General features: G+C 46.1%; 2 protein-coding genes across 3 annotated transcripts in view; one reads left to right on the top strand and one right to left on the bottom strand.

The window, feature by feature from the left end:
• Positions 1-149: 149 nt before the first annotated feature.
• mtmr10 (myotubularin related protein 10) lies at positions 150-14,218 on the bottom strand. The gene is given in 17 exon segments (XM_084476471.1): positions 150-2,119; positions 2,121-2,513; positions 3,084-3,266; positions 3,618-3,788; positions 4,360-4,532; positions 5,059-5,129; positions 5,661-5,730; positions 5,949-6,079; positions 6,620-6,708; positions 6,932-7,019; positions 7,203-7,350; positions 7,485-7,578; positions 9,763-9,905; positions 11,560-11,632; positions 11,802-11,938; positions 13,021-13,081; positions 13,567-14,218. Coding segments are annotated over 17 exon segments (2,334 nt in total). The 5' UTR covers positions 13,624-14,218; the 3' UTR covers positions 150-1,867.
• Positions 14,219-15,347: 1,129 nt separating this feature from the next.
• myo1ea (myosin IEa) overlaps positions 15,348-25,961 on the top strand; it is a 36,934-nt gene continuing 26,320 nt past the window's right edge. For both annotated transcript variants that reach the window (XM_084476458.1, XM_084476457.1), the window contains exons 1-4: positions 15,348-15,573; positions 23,419-23,562; positions 25,012-25,101; positions 25,720-25,814. In XM_084476458.1, coding sequence (XP_084332584.1) covers positions 15,571-15,573; positions 23,419-23,562; positions 25,012-25,101; positions 25,720-25,814 — 332 coding nt within the window. In that variant the 5' untranslated portion in view covers positions 15,348-15,570. The remainder of the gene's footprint in view (positions 15,574-23,418; positions 23,563-25,011; positions 25,102-25,719; positions 25,815-25,961) is intronic.

The raw sequence follows: 25,961 nt of genomic DNA, 5'->3' as shown, positions 1-25,961 counted from the left end.
TTTTGGATACATTGCTCTTCATTTATATTGCGAACAATAATGACAATAAAAAAAAATACTATTTTTGTTTATTCCTCAGTGAATTATTTTATAATAATGTAATTCATTGTTAGCATGTCCTGGTTAAAGATGACAAGGGGATTAATTCACACCGTTATTTATTAGAGATCACAGAAAACCCTGTTCAGGTCGTTCCACCCTAAAAAGTCTAATTTAATTTTCAAATAGGCCTATAAAGAAATTTACATTTTGTAAAACTGTAAATGCATTCAAAGATTCAGATCTGATGTCCACAAACAGACAAATTGTTTATTATATGTACAGAAAGAGACCCAATTCCCCAAAAGGCACAGAGATTCTTCCTCTTCAAAATGGGTGTATTTGCTGTTAATATCAAACTGCCCTATAGCAGCAGAGTCCTCATCCAATCACAGCAGGGTGCAATAAAGATAATTAGTAGTTAGAACCGTATATAAATACCTCTTCATAAAATACAAACTAAATACATAAAAGTTACTCAGTACCATTATTTTAAGCAGGCCTACAATAAAACAATTCAAGCACAACTTAAGATTTGTTAAAGTTAATTCATTGATAATCTGGCGACAGACTTTAGTTTATCGTAATGTGGACAGGGACAGGATACCAGCCATTAGTAATCTTTCCTGCATGTATCACTACAAGTGCTTGCAGAGACACTCAAACATCAAAGTGTTTCCAGCCTATGCAAAGGTACCATTAATGGTTTGATCATCAAACCATGGTATCCTTTTTTACCTTCCATAGGTAATTAATTGATTTATTTGTTAGTAAAATACATCATATAGATAGTACCTGCTCACCACAAGGCATCTAAGATCTCTATGAAAAAACTAATAATAATAATTACTACCACAGATTCAACTCCCAAAAGCTTAATTTTCAGTCATCAAAGTGTCATCTGCATTAAAGTTAGCATAACAAAGGTCCTTTTCTCTACTTCAATACAAAAACGATTTTCAACCAAAGAATTAAGACCCTGAACATTTTACTATGTGCTACCTTTATCTTTCCTTAAGCAAGTAGTTTGCTTGTGCAAAATAAACCGTAAGAAACTGCATCATCAAACTCCAACTAGGCCCTAACATTACAATGCTGAGCAGTCACCTTCTACTTCCCTTTCTGCAAAATAGTTTTCTCTACAGCCCCCCATTAAAGAAGCCCTCATCTGTACATTAAGGCGTCGGCAATCAGCCAAAGTATTTACATTCCAATATTGATAAGAACTTCTTATCTCTAAACCTTAGAAAGAATGTCAAAAACCCTGCACACACGCGCACGAGCGCACACGCACGAGAACACATGCACACACGAGAACACACGAGAACACGTGCACAAGCGCACAAACTTCCTTGATAACTAAAGAAGCTAACAACCTTCCATACAACGACATTGAAATGCGTTTGCATATCAAACAGGAGCGAGTGTGGGGATTGGTTGGCTGTCCCGAGTCGGTACAGCTCCACTGAAATCACGCTTCAACTCATAGTTTCTGGGCGGACATTCTTTGGGTCCAATCAGAAATTCATACACCTCTATATGGTGGATCATTATTTACACCCTAGATTATAATCTAATCCCATGAACCAAATTGTGTTAAAGCTCAGGTGAAAATTCAACTAAGGTCTTAAAATGAAAGCTTTAGTACAACTGTCCAGCTTTGCAAGCTCAATGAATCCACAACCTAAATGAACTCTGATTCTAAATGTGTAATGTTTGATTTGAAAATCAAATTGAGTCGATTTGGACAAAAGAAGAAAAGGAAAAGTGAGCCTCGTCACTGGAGCCTCAAAGCGTCTCGTTGGTCAGGGTCTCCGTGGAGAGCCACTCATAGCGTCTCGTTGGCCAGGGTCTCCGTGGAGAGCCACGTCTTGGCCCCGTTCAGGAACTTGCTGATGGGCGTCCCGTGGAGGTTGGGGCGGCACAGGTTCCCCACGGGGGTGAAGGGGAAGGAGGAGCTGAGGAACTCCGGGGTGGACGAGGGTTCGTACGGCGAGCCCGCCTTGAAGAACATCCGGCTGGGCTCCGCGGGGGGGGTCCCGACGGGGGGGGGGGGGCCCGGCGGGGCTGGCCCGGGGCGTGCTCCCCGGGGTGGGGCCCTTGTAGCGCCGCAGTTGGTTCTGCAGCATCTCGATCTCGTGGGCGAGCTGGGAGACCTGGTGGACGGCCGTGATGGGGCCCCCCCGGGGGATGACCGCCTCGGGCACCCAGCGCAGGAAGTAAAGCCGCCACAGGGGCAGGTGAGAGGGCAGCAGCTGGGGCAGCAGGAGCCCCTGGGGGTCCGCGGGGCCAGAGAACCAGTCCCTGAAGAACCGCTCCGAGGGGCTCTCGGGGACGTCCCGCACCGGGAACAGGTCCGACTTGAGCTGGGCGGCCAGGGAGTTCCGGCGGGGCAGGGTGCCTTGGCTGCCCTGCAGCCCGTTACGAGCGTGGGCCGGGGGCGTTCCGCGCAGCGTGGAGCTCCACGTTTTATGCTGCAGGGGAAGAGAAGAGTGGAGACATTAGAGACATGTTGGGGCATTTGTCACCAGACCCCCAGATCCCACCAGCATCTATCTGTGTTGTCTACTGGGAATGGGTTAACCTGGTGATTGTTAATGCTTGGCACTTGGTTCTAGGAACATCCTTACTGTACCGACAGAGATATATTGTTGTTTCTCTTTCTTCTGACAAATGGACTAATTGTAAGTCGCTTTGGATAAAAGCGTCTGCTAAATTCCCTCAATGTAAATGTAAATCTCATTGGTCAGTTCACTTGTTTTTCTTTCTATGAGACTAGAGCTTTTCAAAGGGTTTTCAGTTCCTTGTTCTGAAATGTTAGAGAATCAAACATCTCGTCATCGGGTGGAAACTTGGTTCCCGGTAAAAATGACACAATAAGATGAATAATACAGACACAGAACATGTTTCCCTTTTCCGTACTAAAGGAACGAATGTGCTGTACTTCCATTGACACATGACTGGAACTGGCTGCCAATATCTTTCCATCTTTCCCTGTATCCCCACCAGAAGCTCTGTGCTTAACGGAGACCCCTCCCACTGACCTTTGTGCGTCTGAAGGACTTCACGGCTCCATTGTGAGCGTAGGGGGCTGCCTTGCCCACGTAGATGGGGTTATTGAACAGGGCCTGGTCCCTGACGGACAGCTGCTGGGACCAATCCCAGACGGGCGGGAGACACAGCGCCTCCCCCTCGCCCAGGGTGATCTTCTTATCCTCGAGGAAGTCCTGGAGTCAACACAACAGGGAAACACATTGGAGTAACACAACATGGAAACTCACTAGAGTAACACAACATGGAAACTCACTGGAGTAACACAACAGGGAAACACACTGGAGTAACACAACAGGGAAACACACTGGAGTAACACAACAGGGAAACACACTGGAGTAACACAACAGGGAAACTCACTGTTGGGGGAACATTTAACCTGAGATAGCAGCTTTGATGAAAAAGACAACTCAATTTCTCCAACATTACACGAGGACAGGTAATACTTGGAACAGCCCTTTTGCAGATCACACACTTCTCCATGAAGGCAGTCTGTGTTGCTGTGAACGTGTTGCTGTGTTTCTTACGCTCATGGTGTCTGCGTGGTGCTTGGGTCCGTTGAAGAGGAAGGTGCTGAAGACAGGAACCCACATGCTGTCACTCAGCACCGCCAGGTAGGTCTCAGTGAACTGGAAGGCGGACGGGTACTGGTTCATCAGCTGCCACACGCAGTCCAGGAACAGCAGGAACAGCGGAGACTGGAGAGGACAAACAAAATGGAAGTCATCAATCACTCCCTGAGCAAGGCTGGAGTCAGACGGCACAGAGGAACGTGGGAGACGTATTCCAGCGTGTGAGGGCAGCTGACAGTTCACTCCTATGTTTATGCAGGGTTCTCCCCAAACTACATCACAGTGATGCTACGCCAACATGCGACGTTTCCAGCGTCAACAGGCAGCGTTTCAGAGCAGAGCTTCCCTAGGTAATCTGTATAATTATATATAATATAATAATTAATCAATCAATTCTCTCTCTTTTAATTTCTAAAATGGTTCAATTCGTTAAAACAAATGTCTTATTTGAACAACCCTTCAAACAAAAAAAAAAAGAATATCATACAATTGATGTGTTGATGGCATCAGAGGGTTTTCAGATCGACTCAAAGGTCAGAGTCTGACTCTGGCTACAGTAGATTCAGTGGAAAAGTACCCAAAGAACTCTGCTGTTAAGCCCTCCACCTGCGAGACCACCCATTGAGCAGGCCTACCTCTGTATACCATGTAGAGCAGGTTCCTTACGCTGCTACAGGGCTAGAAACTGCAGGCCTACCTCTTCCTTATCGCTCTTCTTCAGGTGATTGCATCGGTCCAGGAAGCGATGGCCGGCCATCACCCACTCCTTCTGCACCAGGCTCTGGAACCCGGACAGCGTGCGGAAGTGAGGGTCCACCATGATCTGCACCAGGGAGGACACCACACAGCTCAGGTCCCGGTCCTCCTCCTCTGGAAGTGGGCAGGAGAGAGAGAGAAAGAAAGAGAAAGATATTCAACCCTATGACACAGAGTCCAGATATCTTTAATCACAACCTTCACGGTGCTGTAGGTAAGACTTATTTTGGCCAGGCCAGAATAGCGTTCTTACAAATGGCAAAGCCATCCGTCACCGATCAGTGAAATGCGCTGTGAATATGTTTCCAGTGGACTACACCTGCCTCTGTATGAACCAATTCACATTTTGTACTTTGCCGCCTATCTCTCTCACCAATCAGTGCATTCTTCCCAGATTAGTTTGGGGGATCCATCTTACCTGTCAATCACAGGGGTAGGAATGCAACACTTCTCAATGGTGAAGAGTAGGGAGGGAGGGAATTGTTTGTATTGTATTTGGTTGTTTAGTTACAGAATCCTGCTCTCTTCTGATCTCTTTACAACTGACCAATACCTACAGCACCTTTAAACAAAGCATTTCTTTATTGAAACACACACACACACACACACACACACACACACACACAGGGGGGGGGGTTACCTTGCAGAATGACCGAGGCGTTCAGCCCTTCCAGAATGTACACCACCTCACAAGAATGTTTCAGGAAGGTCCTGCAGGCCATAACACACACGGTTAACCTTTACTCAGCAGCATTGTTCCTGATTTAATGTTATCCATGAGTAAGGTTCCTTTTCCCTTGGTGGTTAGGAGCTGAGAGGTCTGGAGCGTCGGGAAAGATTGAGCCTTATAGACGTTGGAATGTCATGAAGTTGACCAGCTCCACGTTTCTTAACAATATTACCTCCACTCAGTTTAGTGATACCTTTAGTACAAATGGGAGGAGGGGGTAGGTTTAATTATTTACCCATATCAACATTTCACAACATTATTTTTAAGAAGAATGTAAAATAACATTCTGAATTTAAAATAACATTCTGAATGTTAAGTAGTTTACATTCTCTTCAAAATAATGCCAACCCAAAACAGGTGAAGGTCTTATGATATTTTACCTACCGGACATATATGGATTTGATTTTATTCTAGCCATTATTTTACAATTTCTTCAAAATACTGTAAACCCATAACAAGTGACTCCCATATTCACAGCTGAGCGGTGCAGAGCCCGGGTGATTTTAACCTACCGGACATAGTTCAACCACTGGGAGTTCTCCACCGACGACAGCCATTTCTCCTCCGTCTCTTCAAAAGGATCTGCACACAAACAGACAGAAAAACATTAAAAAGGTTGAACACACACACACACACACACACACACACACACACACACACACACACACACACACACACACACACACACACACACACACACACACACACACACACACACACACACACACACACACACAGTTTTTTTAGCAGATGCTTTTACTGAATCCAAAGTGATCAACAGTCAGCCCCCAGGTTCTTACCCATCACACAGATGTGTCTGATCCGGATCAGGCTGCTCTGGACGTCCTGGATACTGGGCAGGCTCCTGTCCAGGTCTGACTTGTGGACTTCGCCCCGCTGGGGGTGGCTCTTGATGATGGCGTTGCAGATTCTAGGACCACAAAGAAGTAGTGATTAAGACTTTTACTAGAACTTATTCACCACCAGTTTCCACAGTTTACGTCAATTAAAAGTATAGTCACTGAAGTATAATCGCATTTCAGAGAATTGAGAGTAGATCATTACACACCAACATTCTATTAACACACCATTAAGGTAAAACACATGTCCTGTGTGGCTGGTCCACACTGACTGAAGCATAGAGAACTACGCCAAAAAATGTTCAATTGACATTGGAGGCAGGACGTTTTCCATGATTTGATAGCCAAATCATATGCACTCAATCCAAAAGTAGTTTCCTCAGCCAAATCTTAAATCACACAATTGGCAGAAGAACCTTCAAATGACCGGATTCAACTGGATCCTGTATTGCAAGGGCATGGCCTCTGGTCATGAAGTGACATATTTGACCAACCTTCCTCTGAGCTCATCGCTCCTGCTTACCACCTCTGGGTTTGAACAAAGTTCAGTAAACACGTAGGAGCTACTGCTAAACCACTACATTTGATGAACCCCCAGTGGCCTAGGTTACCTCTGATCCAGCCTCTTCTGTTGGAAGGGGTCAGTGATGGTGGCCATGCGGGTGAGGGCGCTGCCGTTAGGGTGATTCCAGCACCACACCTGGAGGTGAGGGTGAACGTGCATCAGACAGGAGACCCAGAAAACAAACCTTCCTGTTCCAATGCAACCAGGAGCAGCTGCTCTGGTCCAATGTGTTTCAATAAGTAAATTAGTGTATTATGGGACGATAGAAAGAGCTGCTTTTGTACAAACAGTGCAATACGTTTGAGGCAGTAGATGGTCCTACGTCTGGGAAACACACAACCTGTGGTGGAGTACTCACAGGCAGGCGGTGGCCGGTGAAGGAGCCGGCATAGTGCTTCAGATCCTGGTCTGCGAGGGAGGAGGGAACCACAAAGAACTCCGGGAGACTAGAGGAAAAGAGAAGAAGGAAATAATACGACTCTTTCAACAGGGCAGAAATAAGGAATATCCGTCGTGCCGAATGCAACGCCTGTATTACTTTCAAGGTTGGTTTGGTTCTTTAACAGGTTTGGTTCTTTAACAGGACAGAATATGAAGACTGTGGTGTTGTGGAGGAGGTGATCACCCACCTGGGCGAGACGGCGTAGGCCTGGTTGACGGAGCAGACCCTCCACTCCTCAGCGTTGGTCCTCTTGATCTCCCGGTCCCAGTCCGAGGAGCAGGCGAACAGGGGGGTCAGGGAGCCTCCTTTGGGCCGGGCTCCATTCAGCCGGTCCTCTGGGGACAAGGAAGGACACACGACTCAGATTCACATGAATAAATTGTGCAGCCCTCCACACAATCTGATCCAACATGGAGTTGTGTGATGATAAAAGGATCATGCAGCTCTATAGTCTGTGGTCAGAGCGTACCTGGGGAGCGGAGGTATCGGGTCCCGATGAACTCAAAGCCAAAGAGCAGCTGAGGGTCAGCGGGCCGGGAGTAGTGGGCGATGGCCAGACACACCTGGAGGGGAGGGCAGGAGATCTTTATCAACAAAAGTTCAACTCGCAGCACACACTTTCTTGATTTTCAATACAATATAATACAATTTAGTGTAAAGTGAAAGGTAAAGGTTCTATTAAAGTGTTTTTTATTGAATATACTACTTTTTGATTTGCATGCACACACGCAAAATAAAGAAATTAGGTTTAGTGGTCTTAAGTGGTTTTAAGATCTCATCAAAACATTGAATGAATAATACTTTTGATCCTTTAATCCTTAATTAGCTTCTACCCATTTTTGCTTCCAATTAAATCAGAAAATAAAAAGTGTTGGTCTGTGTGTGTGCATGCGTGGTAGAAACCACTGTGCTGCCCCAGCTCTGCCATTTCCAGTGGCAGACAGATCTATATAGATTGGCTCCAATCCATACTGCACAATAAAAACACAAGGGCCGTTATAAGAGGAAACTGTAATTACATGTGTGGTTTCCGTATATAGACGGCTAAGGATAGGGGCAGAAACATGTCCTCTATGCCCAAGGTGCCATGTGGTACCTTTAGGGAGAGCAATTCAATCACCAGATGGATTGCAAAACTACAAGGATTTTCTTTAACGGGCCAGAGTTCAGCTGTTTCTCAGCTGGTCGCCACAGCAGTGAACCGAACCATCTACATGCTGCTCCAGACTCAAAACCCTGCCCACAGACAAGCCTGGAGTACAATAACAGAGTCCTGTCCACTAACAGGCTGGACGACTGTGTGATGTGAACTAGCCTAGCGTAGCTCGGTGGGTGGGTGGCCTGAGTAGGAGGGGTTATGGGTGAGTGGGAGGGACTTGATAGTACAATTATTGTAAACAGAGAGAGGTACGGGCTGGGCAGCATTTTTTATTTGTAGAATATATCAGTTATAGGCTGTGATTTTATTGAGCTAATGGAATGAGGTGTCTGAACAAAGCTATATTTAATAGTGTATCTCCTTCAAAGAGGAAACCCAACAATAAGTGCAGCACAATCAGAACCACGTTCATAATTACAGCATGTTCAATAACCAACATCCATTATGTTCTCGCCCTCGTCAGACTCTGCCCTGACGTTGGGAGCTGCATGCGTGGTCCGGCGATGTCATCGGGCCCGCGGCTGAATAGAGTCCTTGTTCCCCGTGCCGTGGTGGTGAATTTAAAGTTCTACTCAGTCACATGTTCTCCTGGTCTGCCACCTTCTAGCAAGGTTGGCTTCTGATCCCAGCATCCAGACTGTGGTTTATACTGGTAATTGTAATTGTAAATGTTTATTAATACCTCAGTTAACATAACCACCATTACCCTACTTAAAATGAACACCATTACGAAACCTGAACACCATTAATAAATGATAAGTAGACCATTAGTTAACTGTAAATGAACTGTTAGTTAATGCTTATTACTGCATTAACTTATGTAGTAGTCCCTCTCGGGGCCCGCCTGGGCTAATGAAGGCTAGTGTAACACGGGGCCTACCTTCTTGGCCCCCTCGGGGCCCACCTGGGCTAATGAAGGCTAGTGTAACACGGGGCCTACCTTCTTGGCCCCCTCGGGGCCCACCTGGGCTAATGAAGGCTAGTGTAACACGGGGCCTACCTTCTTGGCCCCCTCGGGGCCTGCCTGGGCTAATGAAGGCTAGTGTAACACGGGGCCTACCTTCTTGGCCCCCTCGGGGCCCACCTGGGCTAATGAAGGCTAGTGTAACACGGGGCCTACCTTCTTGGCCCCCTCGGGGCCCACCTGGGCTAATGAAGGCTAGTGTAACACGGGGCCTACCTTCTTGGCCCCCTCGGGGCCTGCCTGGGCTAATGAAGGCTAGTGTAACACGGGGCCTACCTTCTTGGCCCCCTCGGGGCCTGCCTGGGCTAATGAAGGCTAGTGTAACACGGGGCCTACCTTCTTGGCCCCCTCGGGGCCCACCTGGGCTAATGAAGGCTAGTGTAACACGGGGCCTACCTTCTTGGCCCCCTCGGGGCCTGCCTGGGCTAATGAAGGCTAGTGTAACAGGGGCCTTATTGTTACAGGGGCCTACCTTCTTGGCCCCCTCGGGGCCTGCCTGGGCTAATGAAGGCTAGTGTAACAGGGGCCTTATTGTTACAGGGGCCTACCTTCTTGGCCCCCTCGGGGCCTGCCTGGGCTAATGAAGGCTAGTGTAACAGGGGCCTTATTGTTACAGGGGCCTACCTTCTTGGCGCCCTCGGGGCCCGCCTCGTCGAAGCTGAACCTCACGATGCGGAAGTCCTTGCAGTAGAGGATGAGCTCGCTGGGGTTGAACTTGAGCTTCTGATTGGAGCCCAGGACTTTCTTCTTCCCCTTCGCATCGTTGACTGCAACAAAACAACAACAACACAATCTGAGTAAACAGAAAGGGCTTTTATGATATTGAGGAAGATGAAATGGAAAAAGAAAGTTCCTATAATTCAGATTCCTATTCTACACGCGTTATACAACATCAAATCCTGTCTAAAGGACAGTCTCCCTCCCATTTTCCATTGAGGATAAACAAGAAGATTTCGTTGTAATTAATAAGTAAGTAGGAAGTCTTTGGACAGAACAAGAATTGCATGAAGAGTCAACAGAAATAATTGCTAAAAACAAAGTCAACAAGGGCTGGCTTTCTAAGTAAACCTATCACGCCTCCGGCAAAACTACTACAGAGCTGCATTTTCATAGGGATTATGAATCATAATAAATAAATATTGAATAATATTGTGGATAATAATAAAAGAATAACGTGTAAATAAACAAACACACTAAACCTCTTGACGATCACAGCATATAAAAGGGTATGCATACAAGCTTTATCATCACACATCGTGTATGGAGAAAATATGATAATTCATGGTGAATCTCAAGTGACCTTGCCGGTAACTGCCAAGCAGAACAAAAAAAAACGGAAGTGGAAATGCGTTTTGTTACAAAAGGACACATTTAAATCCACGCTACAAGGCTAAAGCAAACAAACACATAGAGACCGAGAACACACAAGAACACATGAAGAGTGTGTGGATGCGTGGAGGTGGTTTGGAGGCGAGGTTCTGTGCAGTAACCGTAGACGCAAATGAGCAGAAAATAGAAAATCTGAGAGGTACATGCCAGATTGTCGACATCACAATTCACATTGAAAGGAAACCACTGAAACATATGTAGAAAAATAAGAAACGACCAAGATGCAGCGATGGCTGCTGTGAACAAATGGTCAAACACAGATGGAGGAACAAGTCGTTCTGAGAGGAGAACACTCCCATTATCTACTCACCGAGGTCGACGGGAACCCTAACCAACTCTTTGTATCTTCATAATAGCGCAGCTCTCAAAGTCAACACAAAAACGTGTACAGTTATCAAATTAATCTTAACAGCGCATGCATCATAGTTATGGTACTTAAAAATACTGCACAGTTTGTCTGAAATCTTCTTTTGGACAGTATAGTATATCAGTACTTGGTATTGGAAAGTACCTAAAAACATGTCTGTGATACTTTTACTGGGCTCTCTTAGGCTGATGGGAGAGAATACAAACTGAATGTAAACCGGATGTGGTTGTGACTACTTTTAGCATAGTTAATTTACAAACGAATCCTGTCACTCGTGGACTGGAAAAAACAAGTCCCAGCTCCGTAATATTACCATAACAAACAGTCGCTCCGAGAGCTTTGCCCTTGCCCCGTCAGCGAATGACAGCCCAGAGTTGCATAAACAAGTCTAATCCCTGGCCTGCTGCACCACCAGCGCTTCAGCCCCTAAGTGTTGGACTGGCTAATCCGGAGGGCGGCCCACCAGCGACGCACCACCAGCCCAGGAATCACACGGAAAGAGAGGAGGCTTATCACTTCAAACAGTGAGTGAGGAACGCCCAGTACATCACTGACCGACAGCAGAGGGGTGAGAATCACTGTTAATAAGGAGGAGCACACACAGACACATCTTATCTGCAACCACTGAATTATCCCCAAAGCTTTTCAAACGGTTCTCCACGTACCGGTCACCACCTGATCCACACATGCAAGGGGAATGTCGTGTTCTCCAAGTAAGCGGTTGGAAACCTGAAATCTCTGAAACAAAGCAAAATCAAATAATTACATTAAGGCAAAAACAACCTCATAGTGTGTATTATATGAAAATGATATCTCGAGCAGTATAAACGCACACACACACACACACACACACACACACACACACACACACACACATGGTTAAAGAGGCAGTACAGAGGAGACCTACCGGCTTGGCCAGGGCCTCATGGGTGACGAAGGAGACCTTGAAGTTGGTGCAGATCAGTTTCCCCCAAAGGTCATCGAGGCTTTTCTCTGCAACGATGCATTTCCTCACAAAGTTCACCTCATTGACAACAATCTCTCCTGAAGTGACACACAAGAATAAAGCACTGGATCAGCACAGGGCATCGGCAAGGGGGTTGAAACGGCATCACAGTGAAAACATCTCGACATCACAGGATGAGATCTTTGTAGCAGTGTCTTCAATTAAACGTGAAGAAAATGAGTTCAAACCCAACCCAAAAAGCTGTATACTACTACTCCTTTGGATCAAACATATTTTACATCACACTTACAAAACCTAAGCCTGTTTAAAAACTGAAGCAATGAAAGTCCAAGTACATCAACGAACATGACCTAATTAATGTCTTAAACACCTTAAACACTCCTACCAAATACACCATGTGTAAGCCAAGTGCGACTGCTTGCATGAGCAGCTCAAGCATCCCTTCATTTGCCTCAAATGTACACGTTCATTTGCCTTCTCCATGTACACAAAAATACAAACACAAGCTCCTATGATTCCTAGAGCATCAGTGAGGAGCCAGACTCAGGCCACAGTGCTCCTAGTACACGGGCATTCACAGAGGCTAAGAGGAACGATTGTTAAAATAAGAGTACACTCCAAACCCCTTTTTAAATAAAGGGTCACCACCTCATCACAGATTCAGCCCCCAGATGTTGGGAGGACCTTTGAGGGCACACCCATCGTCTCCCCGTCTGAAATCCTCCAAAGGACTCATAAAAGCGTCCACTTCTGCAACAGCTTCTACTATAGCACGTGTGTGTGTGTGTGTGTGTGTGTGTGTGTGTGTGTGTGTGTGTGTGTGTGTGTGTGTGTGTGTGTGTGTGTGTGTATTGAATTGTTATATTCACTCTTCAGGAACTAGTTTATGTGCAGATTCTCACTTCTGCAGCCTATTTGCAAATAGACTGCAAAGGAAGTCAAGTACTCATATAGGCCTTGTATTATCATTGCCTAGTACTATGAGAGTCGCAAAATGCCATGGCATGTTTGACCATCAGTTTAGATGTGCTATTATATTAAGTGAGTGAGTGAGTGAATAGTTAAATATTATGCAAGTTACCAGATAAAGATTTGACAAGCAAAGTGCATTGTCCTGCTGTATTGTCACATTATTTAATCTATGGCAAAGAAAACTCACCTGGAAGAAGTATTGCTTCCAACTTTTTGACAGGGGGTTGTAAACTCTTCTTTACATCTGTCTAGAGATGAAGAAAACAGGATCACAATGTGGACTTCACATGCAAAGTCTTTAGGGTTAGAGTAGTACTGAGGCGTATTGTCTTTCAAGAACAGTATCTCAGCAAATTATATTTACTGTATTTAACAAAATACAAAATTAGATATGCAAAATACATTGTGTTTGTTTGTTGTGGCACAGTCCACCAGGATGTAGTAACAATAAAACACTTCTTACCATCACTACTACCTCACTAGTGAGTGTTAGACATGGGCATTAGGTAAGTAAGTAAGCAAGCAAGTTGTTATTAAGTAACTGTACAGTAAGTACACCAGGATGTACTGACAATAAAACACTTAACACCTAACCTCCACTACAACCTCACTAGTGAGTGTAGGACATGAGCTTTAAGTAAGTAAGTAAACAAGTAAATAGTAAGTTGCAATGTGTCCGGTGAGTGTACCTGAGAACATGTTAATAATAACGTTAATAATGTTAGGACCGTACCTGGAGAGGAGGGAGGTAGGACTTGAAGGTGGGCTTCAGGGGTCTCACAGTAAACATGGTTTAAGTCGGATTACAGTCCACCGCCCGGCTCTGTGGTCCCCTCAGCAGGGGCTGTGTGTACTGGTATTAACACGGTCTGAACCAGTACGATATGAAATCAGTAGGTTGAGTTCACCAGTGGTGGTAAAGAGGTCCTGTGATCGGGGCGGCCGGCGAGCAGGTCGGACCCCCCATCGATGAGGAACCAGCGGGGAGGCGGAGAGTTGTCAGCGGTGTAGCCTCTGAGCGGGCGGCGAACGATGAGCTATGAGGCTAACAAGCTATGAGCTATGAGGCTAACAAGCTATGAGCTATGAGCTATGGAGCTACGGAGCTACGAAGCTATGGAGCTAAGAAGTGATGAGCTTTGAGCTATGAGGCTACGAAGCTAAGAAGCTATGGAGCTACGAAGCTATTGAGCGATAAAGCTAGGAAGCTATGAGCTATGGGCTATGGAGCTAGCAGCGCCTCAGAGGAGCATCAGATCTCCACTCAGTCTCCAGACCCTCAGAGCTCAGCGTCCTCCTCCCTCCTCCGGTCCTCATCGTTACAGATCCTGGGGGCCCAGGGCTTCATTCAGAACACTAGAGGTTCACTGGGGCCGGGGGCCTGACGTCCATGTTTATGTCTGCGGGAGGGGAGGTGCCCAGAGACGGGGAGGGAGGGCCGTTAGACAGGGAGGGAGGGCCCTTTGACAGGTAGGGCCCTACACAGCGAGGGCCCTTACATAGGAAGGGGCTCCATACACAAGGGGGGCCTAAGACAGGGAGGGCACAGGGAGGGCCATATATATATATATATATATATATAATGTAGTAGTATTAGGTATTAGTTAGTAGTATTATTAGGTAGTAGTGTATGTGGTGTGATATCCCTCCAAACTCAGTTTAAAAGGGATTTCTGAAGATGAGAGTAATTACGTAAGTAACATGTTTTGTATGTTTCTAGGGAGGGTTAGCAATTGTTCCCATTGTTATATGTGTATACTAAACCGGAGAAGGAATGCCTTTTACACAGTGAATTATAATTTATCCATGCAAAGTGACCCTCTAACATGTGTCCCGTCACCAGGCCACCAGAGGGCGCTGTTTCCCAAGTATTGTGTTCCCAACGCCTCCAAGCAGCGTCGTCCTCAGGACTACAAGTTCACCTCACGTCATTCAGCCTCACCTCTGAGAACGAAGACTGATTAGTGGAATACAGAGCGAGACTTTAATTTGCTTACATTGCATTGTAAAGTAAACTTTTAATCGATCACATGCAATAAATGGCAATTTTTCTTCTTTTTTTTTTTTTCTATACATAGATGTATAGCTATATGGACTATATGGTGATGAAACATAACATCAGTAGGCTACTAATGAACACTAGGCTGCACCTTTTAATAAATACACAACAGCCCAAACTTCCTGTCCACTACATCGCTCACATTTGCATACGTAAACCATTCTTTATTACTATTATTATAATTAGTGCTATACAGTGCATGCCAACGGTACACACACATACACACACAACTTTCCTGAAGCGCATCAGATCTTGCGCATGTGCAGTGCGTGTTTTTCCCCCGAACACAACTCATGAATATTTAAATCATTCCCCGTTCCGCTCCTCTCATTGGACCCTGTCTCCTGGTTTCCTGTGTGATGTTTAAGACGGTGTTCCATATATGGAGCGTGCCGCCTCTCCGTCACCAGAGAGTCTGCCCATCGCAGCGCCCGGTCGGTTGTAGGTTCGAAGCCCAGAATGTCGTGAGGACGCCGCCGGAGGAGCATCCATGCTGTTAAACACTATCGGGGATCTTGCGGTAGACTTGGATTTTATGTTCTTGGTGGATTCGTCGCGCAAAGTTTTTGGTTTTGGACTCCAGGACTAGACTTGGATAAAGTGATACTTTCCGCTGTCCCAGTGGGACACAGCAGAAGATAAGGTTACCCAGTAAGGCTACCCATAAACCAGTTCAGGATGGTGAGTGATCCAGAGACTTATGCCACTGATATTATCACTATGGAGTTTATGGACTTATCTGTTTACTAGACCTGCTCTTAACTTTAGACCATTATAACATCACATCACACGAATGTATGATGCTCTCAAGTTTTCATATTTCAAAGTTTTTATTGAGTTGATGCTAAGTTATTTTGTTCATGAACTTTATCGGTAACCAGACAATTCGAGATGGACTGAAATGATTCAAACAAGTCTCTCTCTCTCTCTCTCTCTCTCTCTCTCTCTCTCTCTCTCTCTCTCTCTCTCTCTCTCTCTCTCTCTCTCTCATATATATATATATTCATATATATATATATATATATTCATATATATATATATATATATCTCAATCTGATATCTAAGACTAACAGGTAAACATTGACCCAGAGCTGGTCATTTGGTGTCACTTTTGACTCAGGTAGTGCAGGCAACACACATCCATATTCTTTCCCACTAGGACATAAACAGGCTCCAGTGTGTTTATGGGTCATGTATCACAGCCCGCCCAACCAGCCAGGTAACCCATGGATCCACAGGGTGTGTAGTGTGGTGTCTGCTCTGAGCTCGGGCCGGACCTGAGACAGGTTTTTCCTGGTGGTTGAATGCATTCCCGTCAGCACACACACGCCCAGGGCTAGTGATAGGAGAGGAGGCGGAATGGCCTCCGCCTTCATACGTTTGAAGGCTGCTATGTTTTGAGTTAAGATGCCCTCAGTGGCTGTTTGTTGTCACCTGGATCAACCACTGATGGTAACTCACGGGCGTTGGGGTCCAGCCCCTTTGCGGTGACATTGAACATTATGGTGTTCAAGAAGGAGTCAAAGAAAATAAAAAAACACAACTTCACATTGGTTTCTGCCCTCTTGAACAGTAAGAGGTCTGGTGACGCAGATATTAACCTTTTGTTTTGGGATATTTGAAGAGGCACAAGAATGCTCCATTCATTGGAACAAGAGCAGCCGAGCCAGTCTGTCCCAGTGTCTGGAATAGCAAACAGAAAGCCTGCTTATGGGTTTCCTCCCAGCCAGATGCAGAAAAGTAAGTCAGTCTGACAGCAGATGGCTTGCATTAGCGCTAGTCTCTCCTACTGGGAGGTGCGTAGACTCAGGAACACCCCCCCCCCCCCCCCCCCCCCCTCCCCATTTTAAAGACTTTTCCCAAACCCATCTCTGCTGAAGAGATTTACAGGAGGACTGTGGCTCTGGGGGCAGGACGACGATCCAGAGAGTTGACCTGCAGAACTCGTTATGCGTGTCCCTCTCTCGCACGCCCATTCCACCGTCTCGTTCGCCCATTCCACCTCCATAGTGTCCGTCACCTGGCCCGCCCTAATGTGAATGAATGAATGTTGAGGTGCTCTGTGATTCCTGCTTCATGTCAACATGGTTCACCCTCACGGTGTCACCTTCATGAAGTCTGATATGGTTCATAGAGGGTGTTGATCATATTCAGAACAGGTTGATTTATAAGTATGCTTTTTGCTATTACTAGGCTATTAGTATTTGTAGTCTAGTATAACACTTGCTTGGTTCATGGCTGTAGAGGAAACAGTACATCAGCTAGCTGGTCTAGACTTGATGTTTCTGAATCGCCTGCCGGTTGATTTTGTCTGGTTGTTCTTTAACTCAATTTGACACCTTTCTCCACCACACTCAGTAAAAACAGAATATAGCACAATTCAATCTGACCATGGAACCAGACAACATGTTGCTGGTTTCTGGGGTCAGTATCATCCACAATTTACTGTATCTCTATCTCAGTATCTCTCTGTATCTTAAACTACTATTCCCAAACTACTGGACAAAAATAATCACCAACTTATGTCAAGACAGTTTGGCAAGGTCATGTCTGAGGCCACAGAGAATCTTATGTATTTGTTGTAAAAGAAAATCCAACTTGTATCTCACAAGCCAAGTTTTAAATCAATTAAATGTTAATATTTAGCATCAGGCATTGCATGCTTTTGATTGAATTGTTATATAACATTTAAAACCCAATTCAAACACATGTGCGTGGTTCACATGAATGGATTGTCAAGGTCTGTTTGCTCCTGGCTGTTCATTACCCACAGTAGTGCTACGCCGTCTGGGATTGGCTCATTCAGAACTGGTTTGTAATGGTGTGAATGCTATCGGTGAAGGTGACTTAAAAGTGTCACCATAACTGGATAAATACTGAATCCTCTAGTCTGAGGTTTCACCTGTGACCACAGTGATCCACGCCGTGTACAGGGAGTCTGTCTGCAGCGGTGCTATGAGCCACTCTGCTGCTGTCCCTGTGGTCATACATCATGTGGCCTCTGAGTGTTGACTCTCTTATCAGAGCTGCTGCTGCTCTGCCCTTGGTTACCTTTGTTTTCACTCTACTTCCTCTATCAGGGAGTGCAGAGTGGCTCAGCTGAGTCTTTCTAACGCCTATCAAGTCTGCAATAACAACAATGCTGGCATTGGCATGGAGTGTTTATTTAAATAAACCCAGAAAGGGATTAATTCTACGTATTGATAATCATTCTGATTGGCCAGAGTCAATAGTAAAGAATACCATCAATAGTTATGGTTTAAAGTAATCAGTCTCAGTGATCCTCTTTAAAGATTAGAATTGTTGTTTTAATGCTTACTAACATGAATACAAATTGAAACCCAAGACCACACAACCTGTATCATTAAAATACTCTCAAAAATAATCTCGATGTTTTACAGCAAAAAGGTCTTAAAATATACAATTGATTTAATGCTACACACAGTGACAACACAACATGCTGCCTGCCTGATTCATCACAGCCTGCAGTCAGTCAGTGCTGAGTCAGCAGGGCTAATAGACCAAATATACTGAAATATATATATATATATATATAAAAGATAAGATAAGCTAAGATAAAATGTAATTAATCCCCCGGAAGGGAAATTCCTTTGTTACAGCTGAGCAGTAGTGGATGACACAGGATACAATACAATAAAAATACTAAGTAGTGCTACTGAAAACACAAATAGATGCTAAAGTAAATGCTAAAGTAAGGACAAACAGAACAAACAGAACAAAAAGGACAGTATACCAGTTTTCTATTTTTTTTTTGTTTAGTTTTTCTTCCCAAGTCTGAACATCAGATTCCAGGCCTATTCTAGAACCTGTGTGTTTGAGCGGCAGCAGAGAACAGACTGCAGCAGAGTGTCTGCTCTGCGTCAGTGATGCTGAGTCTCATCAGAGGCTCACGTGATGCTACTGAAGCGCGCCGCAGTGCAGACGTGTGAACCGTGTCCCCGTCCATCAACCGCCACCCCCCCCCACCTGCAGGTGTTTATGTCTCATGGAGAAACAGCCGAAGGCTGTGTAACACATACCCGTAACCCAGGGCAACACAGACTGTTTAAACCGCTCCGTCTTTTGCCTGACTGGACAGTTATTTACCGCCTGGTCAGGGAAGCAGGACCAGCATTCCCCTGACGGGACTTTCACTAGGCCCAGTCTGGGGGGGGGGGTTCTCCTTGGCTTGGAGGAGTCGTTCACAGGCCGTTGTGTCGAGCACCGTCCATGTGCTGCGCTTCCCTCCAGCCTGCTGTCCTGGGTTGGAATGGCTCGTTGAAGCGGGTGCTGTCATCGTAGCCTTGAGGCGGTCAAGGTGACTTTACAGTTCAATCTGGATCTGCGTATCACAAGATGGACGCCTGTGATCCCCTTGGATATCGTCTGGATTGTTACCACGGTCACCCTTGTCAGATGTGGTCGGCCTTTGTTTCTCTCTGTTTCCTCCGTCGGCCCGCTGAGATGGGTTATGATGGGTTATGCAGATGTCTGTGGGGTCCATGTGCATTCCTGCTGAACTCACCTGAGTGGGGGCTGCAGTTATTAGACATTTTGGATCCTAATCTCCCCCAAACAATGAACACATCTGATTGCGTAGCGTGTTTGTCTTGGCAACCTGACACCGGGATCAATGACTCACCGGTTTACAGCAGAGAACGTGTGTGGAGGCTTCTGTCGCCCGGTTGTTTCTGTTCAGTCTTTTAATGATCCCTCATGTTCATATCATTCATAAGACAAAGCAACAACAGGGTTTGATTATGACCCAGAAGTGCAGTCACCTCAAAACGTGACGTCAGCAGGCGGTTGGATTTGGTCGACTGCAGTGTGTTCTCGGCTGAGTCCCAACTCCCAATGCCGACCGTGTGGCCTGGCCGTGGAATCGCTTGTTTTGCATAACTCACAACCTCTCTCTTAAATGATCTCTAAACAGACGTTTGCTTTGTTTTTGTTTGCAAATGGACCTTGAGCGAGAGAGGTTTCAAATTCTGGTTCTGAATTGTCAAGGACTTTTGTTCCAGCTCATTCCTATTTATCTTTATTTAAATATATACTGTATACATAGATATATGCATATTTTATCTATGTACTTTTGTAATTCCTTCAAACACATGGTGGGATGTGTGTCAAATCTGGAGCAGAGAGGGGACTTGGCAGAGCAGGCAGAAGAGGGGAAAAGTGCTGCTTTTGATACTGAATCAAACCCAGCCATTTCCTGTACCCTGAGCCCGGCTTTGCTCCGTGCTCGCCTTATATGGTAATGGTATTTGCATGAAGGAAAAGCTTGTACTTATGGATCAGGGTGCAAAAGAATCCTCAAACATTTACACTAAATATCTCGTTCCTAACAGTCTTTCTGGTTTTCTACTCTTATACGCTGACAACACCAAACAAGAAACATGACACTACTCCAACATGTAGTCGTGTAACGTCCAGACCCACAGGGCAGCGTGATGCAGCGGAATCGTTTCCCCGACTGGAACGTGTTTAACGCACCAAGGACGTGAGGCGGAAGTCCAGGACGCTTCCATGGTGACGGTGTTGTTACAGCCGACTCTAGCTGCTCTCCGGTGTCCCCCGTGGGACCTGTCATCTTGTTTGCATTCTGCGACCTGGCTCTGCTCTCCTAGAGCTGCTCCAGGTGTACTCTCTCATTAGGAGGACCCACAGCCCGTTCACAACAAACTGAGAGGCACTCCCAGCATTTTATCCAATAAAGCGCTACGCTTGAGTACAAAATAACCATGACGTCGACCTCCTGGCCATTATGTGACATGTTGGAAGGGGAATTAAAACACGACCAACCAAGCTACACCCACATGATCCCATTAAGCCTATGTCGGACAGAAAAAGAAAATACAAAGTTAGCCTTTTTTTAAATAACTTATACATTATTAAACAAAACCTACTGCAAGACATCATAGAGCTGCTAGAATCACGAGCCTCGGCCCAAAGGGACGTTCTGAGAAACCCTGGACTCAGGCGAGGAGAAAAATGTGGGCTGGGAATTAAATAACAAACGTTCCTCCCCTCCCTTCTCTTTCCCATCATCTTGCCACCAGGCAGACCTCAGCCCTCCACCGTAGCAGAGCTCAGAGCAGACCCTCAGTGGCTCACTGTGGACGTCTGTTGTTGTACTGCATGTACCTCCCAGGCAGGGGAGGTACACATGTGTACTGAACCACACAGACACACCACACCACGGTTGTGGATCAGAACATGTTTGTGCTTATCCAACCTGGTGGAGGATGGTTGGTGGAGGGTTAATGCTGAGAAAGAAGTGAAGCCATTCTTTGAATAGCTGACATTCTGAACGTTCACTGCCTATCTGTCTTGAAGTAATCATCCCAAACATGTGGGCCAGTGGTTCAGTGGAGGATGAGATGGATTGGGCCTGACTGCAGGCAGGGATACGTACTTTACTTTAATGGTAGTTTTCTGTTTGCTAACGAAGGCACTTGGAAGTTTCACTTGTTTTGAAGTACATGGAAACATGAAATGTGTTTTTGGTTATGTTTGAGAAATGGGAGAAAGAAACACCTTTTGTATAAGTCTTGTAGGACATGATAATGGATGCCACTTACATAATGAACTGCTAAACTAACTGCAGAACCAACATTGAACACAGCTGAGCAACATGTTTAACCGGGTCTGTGTGTTTGTTTGTTTGTTGGCCTTGTGTAGTCCACCCCTTTGACCTCAGATGTAATATCTTGTTCCTTTTTATTTGACTGAGAATACAGTATTACACACATCACATACATCAAATGTAAACAGAGGATGTTCAGTGATTAGCAAATAGCATGATGGAATCATTCAAATTCTCAACATCATGGAACCAAAAGTTTCCTTATTGATGCTTTTTCACATTCAAATCTTTCTAAATGGAATACTTGTTCATAGAATACTTCCTTTCTATGGGACGCTAACGTTAGCTTGAATAACACTAATAACCTAAAAGGCCTTTTCTCTGTCCCTCTGTTGGACCAATGGGTTCGGGGTGAAGTCCTAAACTGAGCGCTATAGCGTCTAGCCGTGACTCATGCGTTGGACCGGCTCTGTTGGGTCGTCCAGGAGGAAGAGAATCACTCCCCTTAGCAGCCAGATGAGATTGACTCATAACACATGACCGATGACCTCAGCCCGGAGAGTTCTCAAACGCACTCCTTCTGAAACAACAACCCATGGGGAAGGTGAACTGTGACCACAACGGATCAGCACTTATGGGAAGCCTGACTTTTGTTCTTTTAGAAGTTAGAGAAACACAGCTCATCATTTGTGTGGATGACGGCAAACAAAAACCCCATTTACTAGTCGAGGTGAAACAGGGCATTTATTTATTTAGACATCGGGTCATCGTTACCGTATTTAGAACTGATGCCTAGGACAAAAAATGAAGACCCAAAAGGCCAAGATTACAAATTACTGATTTAGCAAAAAAATTATAATTTTTTAAAGTACATTTCTTTCTTTTATTTAAACCATCCATGTTACTTTAGCCGTTGCACCTTCCTGGGGTCCACGACAAAAACACACAAACACAACAACGGCTCACAGCTCAGCATGAATACAGCAAGGTCATGATAATGCAACACACAACAATGATACAAATGAAAGAAAGATACTAAAGTGGTAACGCAGTTGTGTTGTGTTTGACAGTGGTGACAAAGGTATGTTGTGTTTGTGACACTACTGAACGCAGGTGTGTTGTTTTTGTCACAGTGTTGTGTCCAGCAGGTGTGTTGTGTTTGTGAGATTAGTGTGAACGGAGGTAGATGTTGGCGACAGCGTTGTGCGTGCGGTTGTGTTTGTGACAGCGTTGTGTGTGCAGTTGTGTGTTGTGTTGGTGACAGTGTTGTGTGTGCGGTTGTCTGTTGTGTTGGCGACAGCGTTGTGCTGGTGACAGTGTTGTGTGTGCGGTTGTGTGTTGTGTTGGTGACAGCGTTGTGCGTTGTGTTGGTGACAGCGTTGTGCGTTGTGTTGGTGACAGCGTTGTGCGTTGTGTTGGTGACAGCGTTGTGTGTGCAGTTGTGTTTGTGACAGTGTTGTGCGTGCGTTGTGTTGCTGACAGCGTTGGGCGTTGTGTTGCTGACAGCGTTGGGCGTTGTGTTGCTGACAGCGTTGTGTGTTGTGTTGCTGACAGCGTTGTGTGTTGTGTTGCTCACAGCGTTGTGTGTTGTGTTGCTGACAGTGTTGTGCGTTGTGTAGCTGACAGCATTGTGCGTTGTGTTGCTGACAGCGTTGTGCGTTGTGTGTTCCAGGGGAGCCGGGGCCACCACCGGTACTGGCAGCGTTGTGCGTTGTGTTGCTGACAGTGTTGTGCATTGTGTTGCTGACAGCGGTGTGCGTTGTGTTGCTGACAGTGCGTTGTGTTGCTGACAGCGTTGTGCGTTGTGTTGTGCGTTGTGTGTTCCAGGGGAGCCGGGGCCACCACCGGTACCACTGACAGCGTTGTGTGTTGTGTTGCTGACAGCGTTGTGTGTTGTGTTGCTGACAGTGTTGTGTGTTGTGCGTTGTGTGTTCCAGGGGAGCCGGGGCCACCACCGGTACCACTGGCAGAGCCACAACGTGAAGATCAGCGGTGTGGACGACATGGTGCTGCTCAGCAAGATCCACGAGGACGCCATTGTGGACAACCTGAAGAAGCGCTACATGGATGACTACATCTTTGTATCCTCTCTCACACTCCGGGCTCGCACGCCCGCGAGAAATATCTGGGCCCCCGCGGAGGAGCTATTCCGGTTCCCAGAATAGCTGAAAGGCTGCTCCACGGTTCAGGCAGTTATGAGTAATACGGTAACGTTTACAAGGGGCCCGCCCACCCACCAGTCTGTTCTGTGGGGGGGGGGCCTCTGTCTGGCCCCCTAAACTCCCCCCGTCAGGCCTCTGAAAGTTCCCTTTATAATCCCTGTGTGTGTGTGTGTGTGTGTGTGTGTGTGTGTGTGTGTGTGTGTGTGTGTGTGTGTGTGTGTGTGTGTGTGTGTGTGTGTGTGTGTGTGTGTGTGTGTGTGTGTGTGTGTGTGTGTGGATCCTAATCAGTGTGCTGTGCTTTGATCTTACTGGGCTGTATCTCGTACCAGTAAGGGGAGAGGACAATGACAGTGGAGCGATTCAGTGACGGTTTGTGTGAATGAACCCTTCCCTTCCTACTACCGCCGGACAGGCCCTGCTTTGTGTGGGACCAGGATGTGCTGCTGGGGTGAAACCCCCGGCGTATATCACCCACCGAGGGTCTGGACTCAGACACCAGCGCTGGGGTTTCATGCACATTTTTACGACATTACCACCGAACTTTAAGGACTTTTCCCAACAGTTGAATGCCAGTAGTTAAACACATTAAAGTGGTTGATTCCATGATTCATTAAATGTAATGTAAAGTGTTGTCGTAGCCTCGGAGTGAGTCCTTGAGTGATTCGGGTGGCTGAGCGTCCGTAACACTGGGGTCTTTCAGTGGGGGGTCACTGCGGACCCCCACAATACCTCCTCTCTTCAGCCTGAGCACTTTGACCCCCGGGCCAAACAAACATCTCACAGTGATACAATTTGTGATCTGTTGGCTCTAACATGTAAACACTTGAGTCGTTGTGAGGCTCAGAGCGGGTCCTCGTATACCACCGCGCACGGCCTGACGACACACAGAGCCGTCCCATACAGCACACGGCCGCTTGGTTCTTCTGCTGATGCGTTCGAACGTGTGTGGCGGTATCCAACTTCTGCGAAAGACTCCAGACTCACTAGTTCAGAGCTCAGCTAGAGCATAGCCTCCCCCCTCACCCCCCGCCCCCCACACCCCTCTTACCCACTTATTATGTGTTGTTGTACGTCCTGGCACTTACAAACAGTACTTGGCATGGTGTAGCCTCTTATCCTAGCTATCTCTGTTGTGTATGGGGAATGGGTTAACCTAGTGATGGTTAGTGTATACGGGGAATGAGTTAACCTAGTGATGGTTAGAGCTTGGCACTTGGTTCTATGAACGTCCTTACTGTACCCACAGAGATATATTGTTGTTTCTCTTTCTTCTGACAAATGTACTTATTGTAGGATTGTTGGATAAAAGCGTCTGCCGAATGCTCTAAATGTAAATGTGAATATATGGTCCTTAACCGGTGGGATCAGACGTACATCGGCCCAGTGCTCATCTCCATCAACCCCTTCAAGCAGATGCCTTACTTTGGGGAGAAAGAAGTGGAAATGTATCAGGGCGCGGTAAGTGACCCTCCCTGGAGCCGGAGGGGACACACGACACGGCCACACAGAGTCACAGGGCTCGGCTTTCTGAGAAAATAAGAATCCATCCATCCACTGATTTGATGAATATCGTAGGCCGGGGACTGGAGATGAATTGAGGGAGGTGTTGCTGAAACGGTTCCCAGTGTTCTGCGTACGTGTTGCCTGAACAGGCGGTACCTTCCTAGAGGAACACCCTGTTGAAGTCCACCTCGAATGCTCTTACTGCGAGCCTACTGAGAGCCCATGTGGCACAATGTCATCATAGTCTTGCATAAAAGCTGTTTAAGAATAGATTTTAAATTCACTGTGGCATTAAACGTCAAACATACCTTAGGTCCAATTAAGGCCTATTGTCTGAGGTAATGCCGTGGTTAAGTTTTGTTAGCGCCCTCATTAAGTCAACAATAGAAATGAAACAAAATAAATTATTCATGACAGAGATTTAGAGGGCCACTGAGGTTTAAATACATCTTCAGTTCTTTATGATTTACCAGGTATGTTCCTTACACATCATACAGTGTACTGAACAGATCATACAATTGAGCCGTTGCCTTCTTAATGCAAAGCATGTTTCCTTTGCCGTCCTCCACCCAGGCCCAGTATGAGAACCCTCCTCACATCTACGCTCTGGCGGACAACATGTACCGCAACATGATGATCGACCGGGAGAACCAGTGTGTCATCATCAGGTATGAGCAGACTCCAGCCTGTTCCTCTCGCTGCAGAACATACTGATCCCTCGGCTCTCCTTGCTAAAGACACGATGGTCAACTGACCTGTCTTCTGGGAACATTCTCTCAGCCGACACTGAAAGTGAGAGAAGAATGAGAAAAATG

Source organism: Micromesistius poutassou (genome assembly GCF_964030765.1).
Source record: "Micromesistius poutassou genome assembly, chromosome: 12".
Lineage (NCBI taxonomy): Eukaryota > Metazoa > Chordata > Actinopteri > Gadiformes > Gadidae > Micromesistius > Micromesistius poutassou.
The sequence above is the reverse complement of the archived record's forward strand: the minus strand, read 5'-3'. Positions and strand labels throughout refer to the sequence as shown.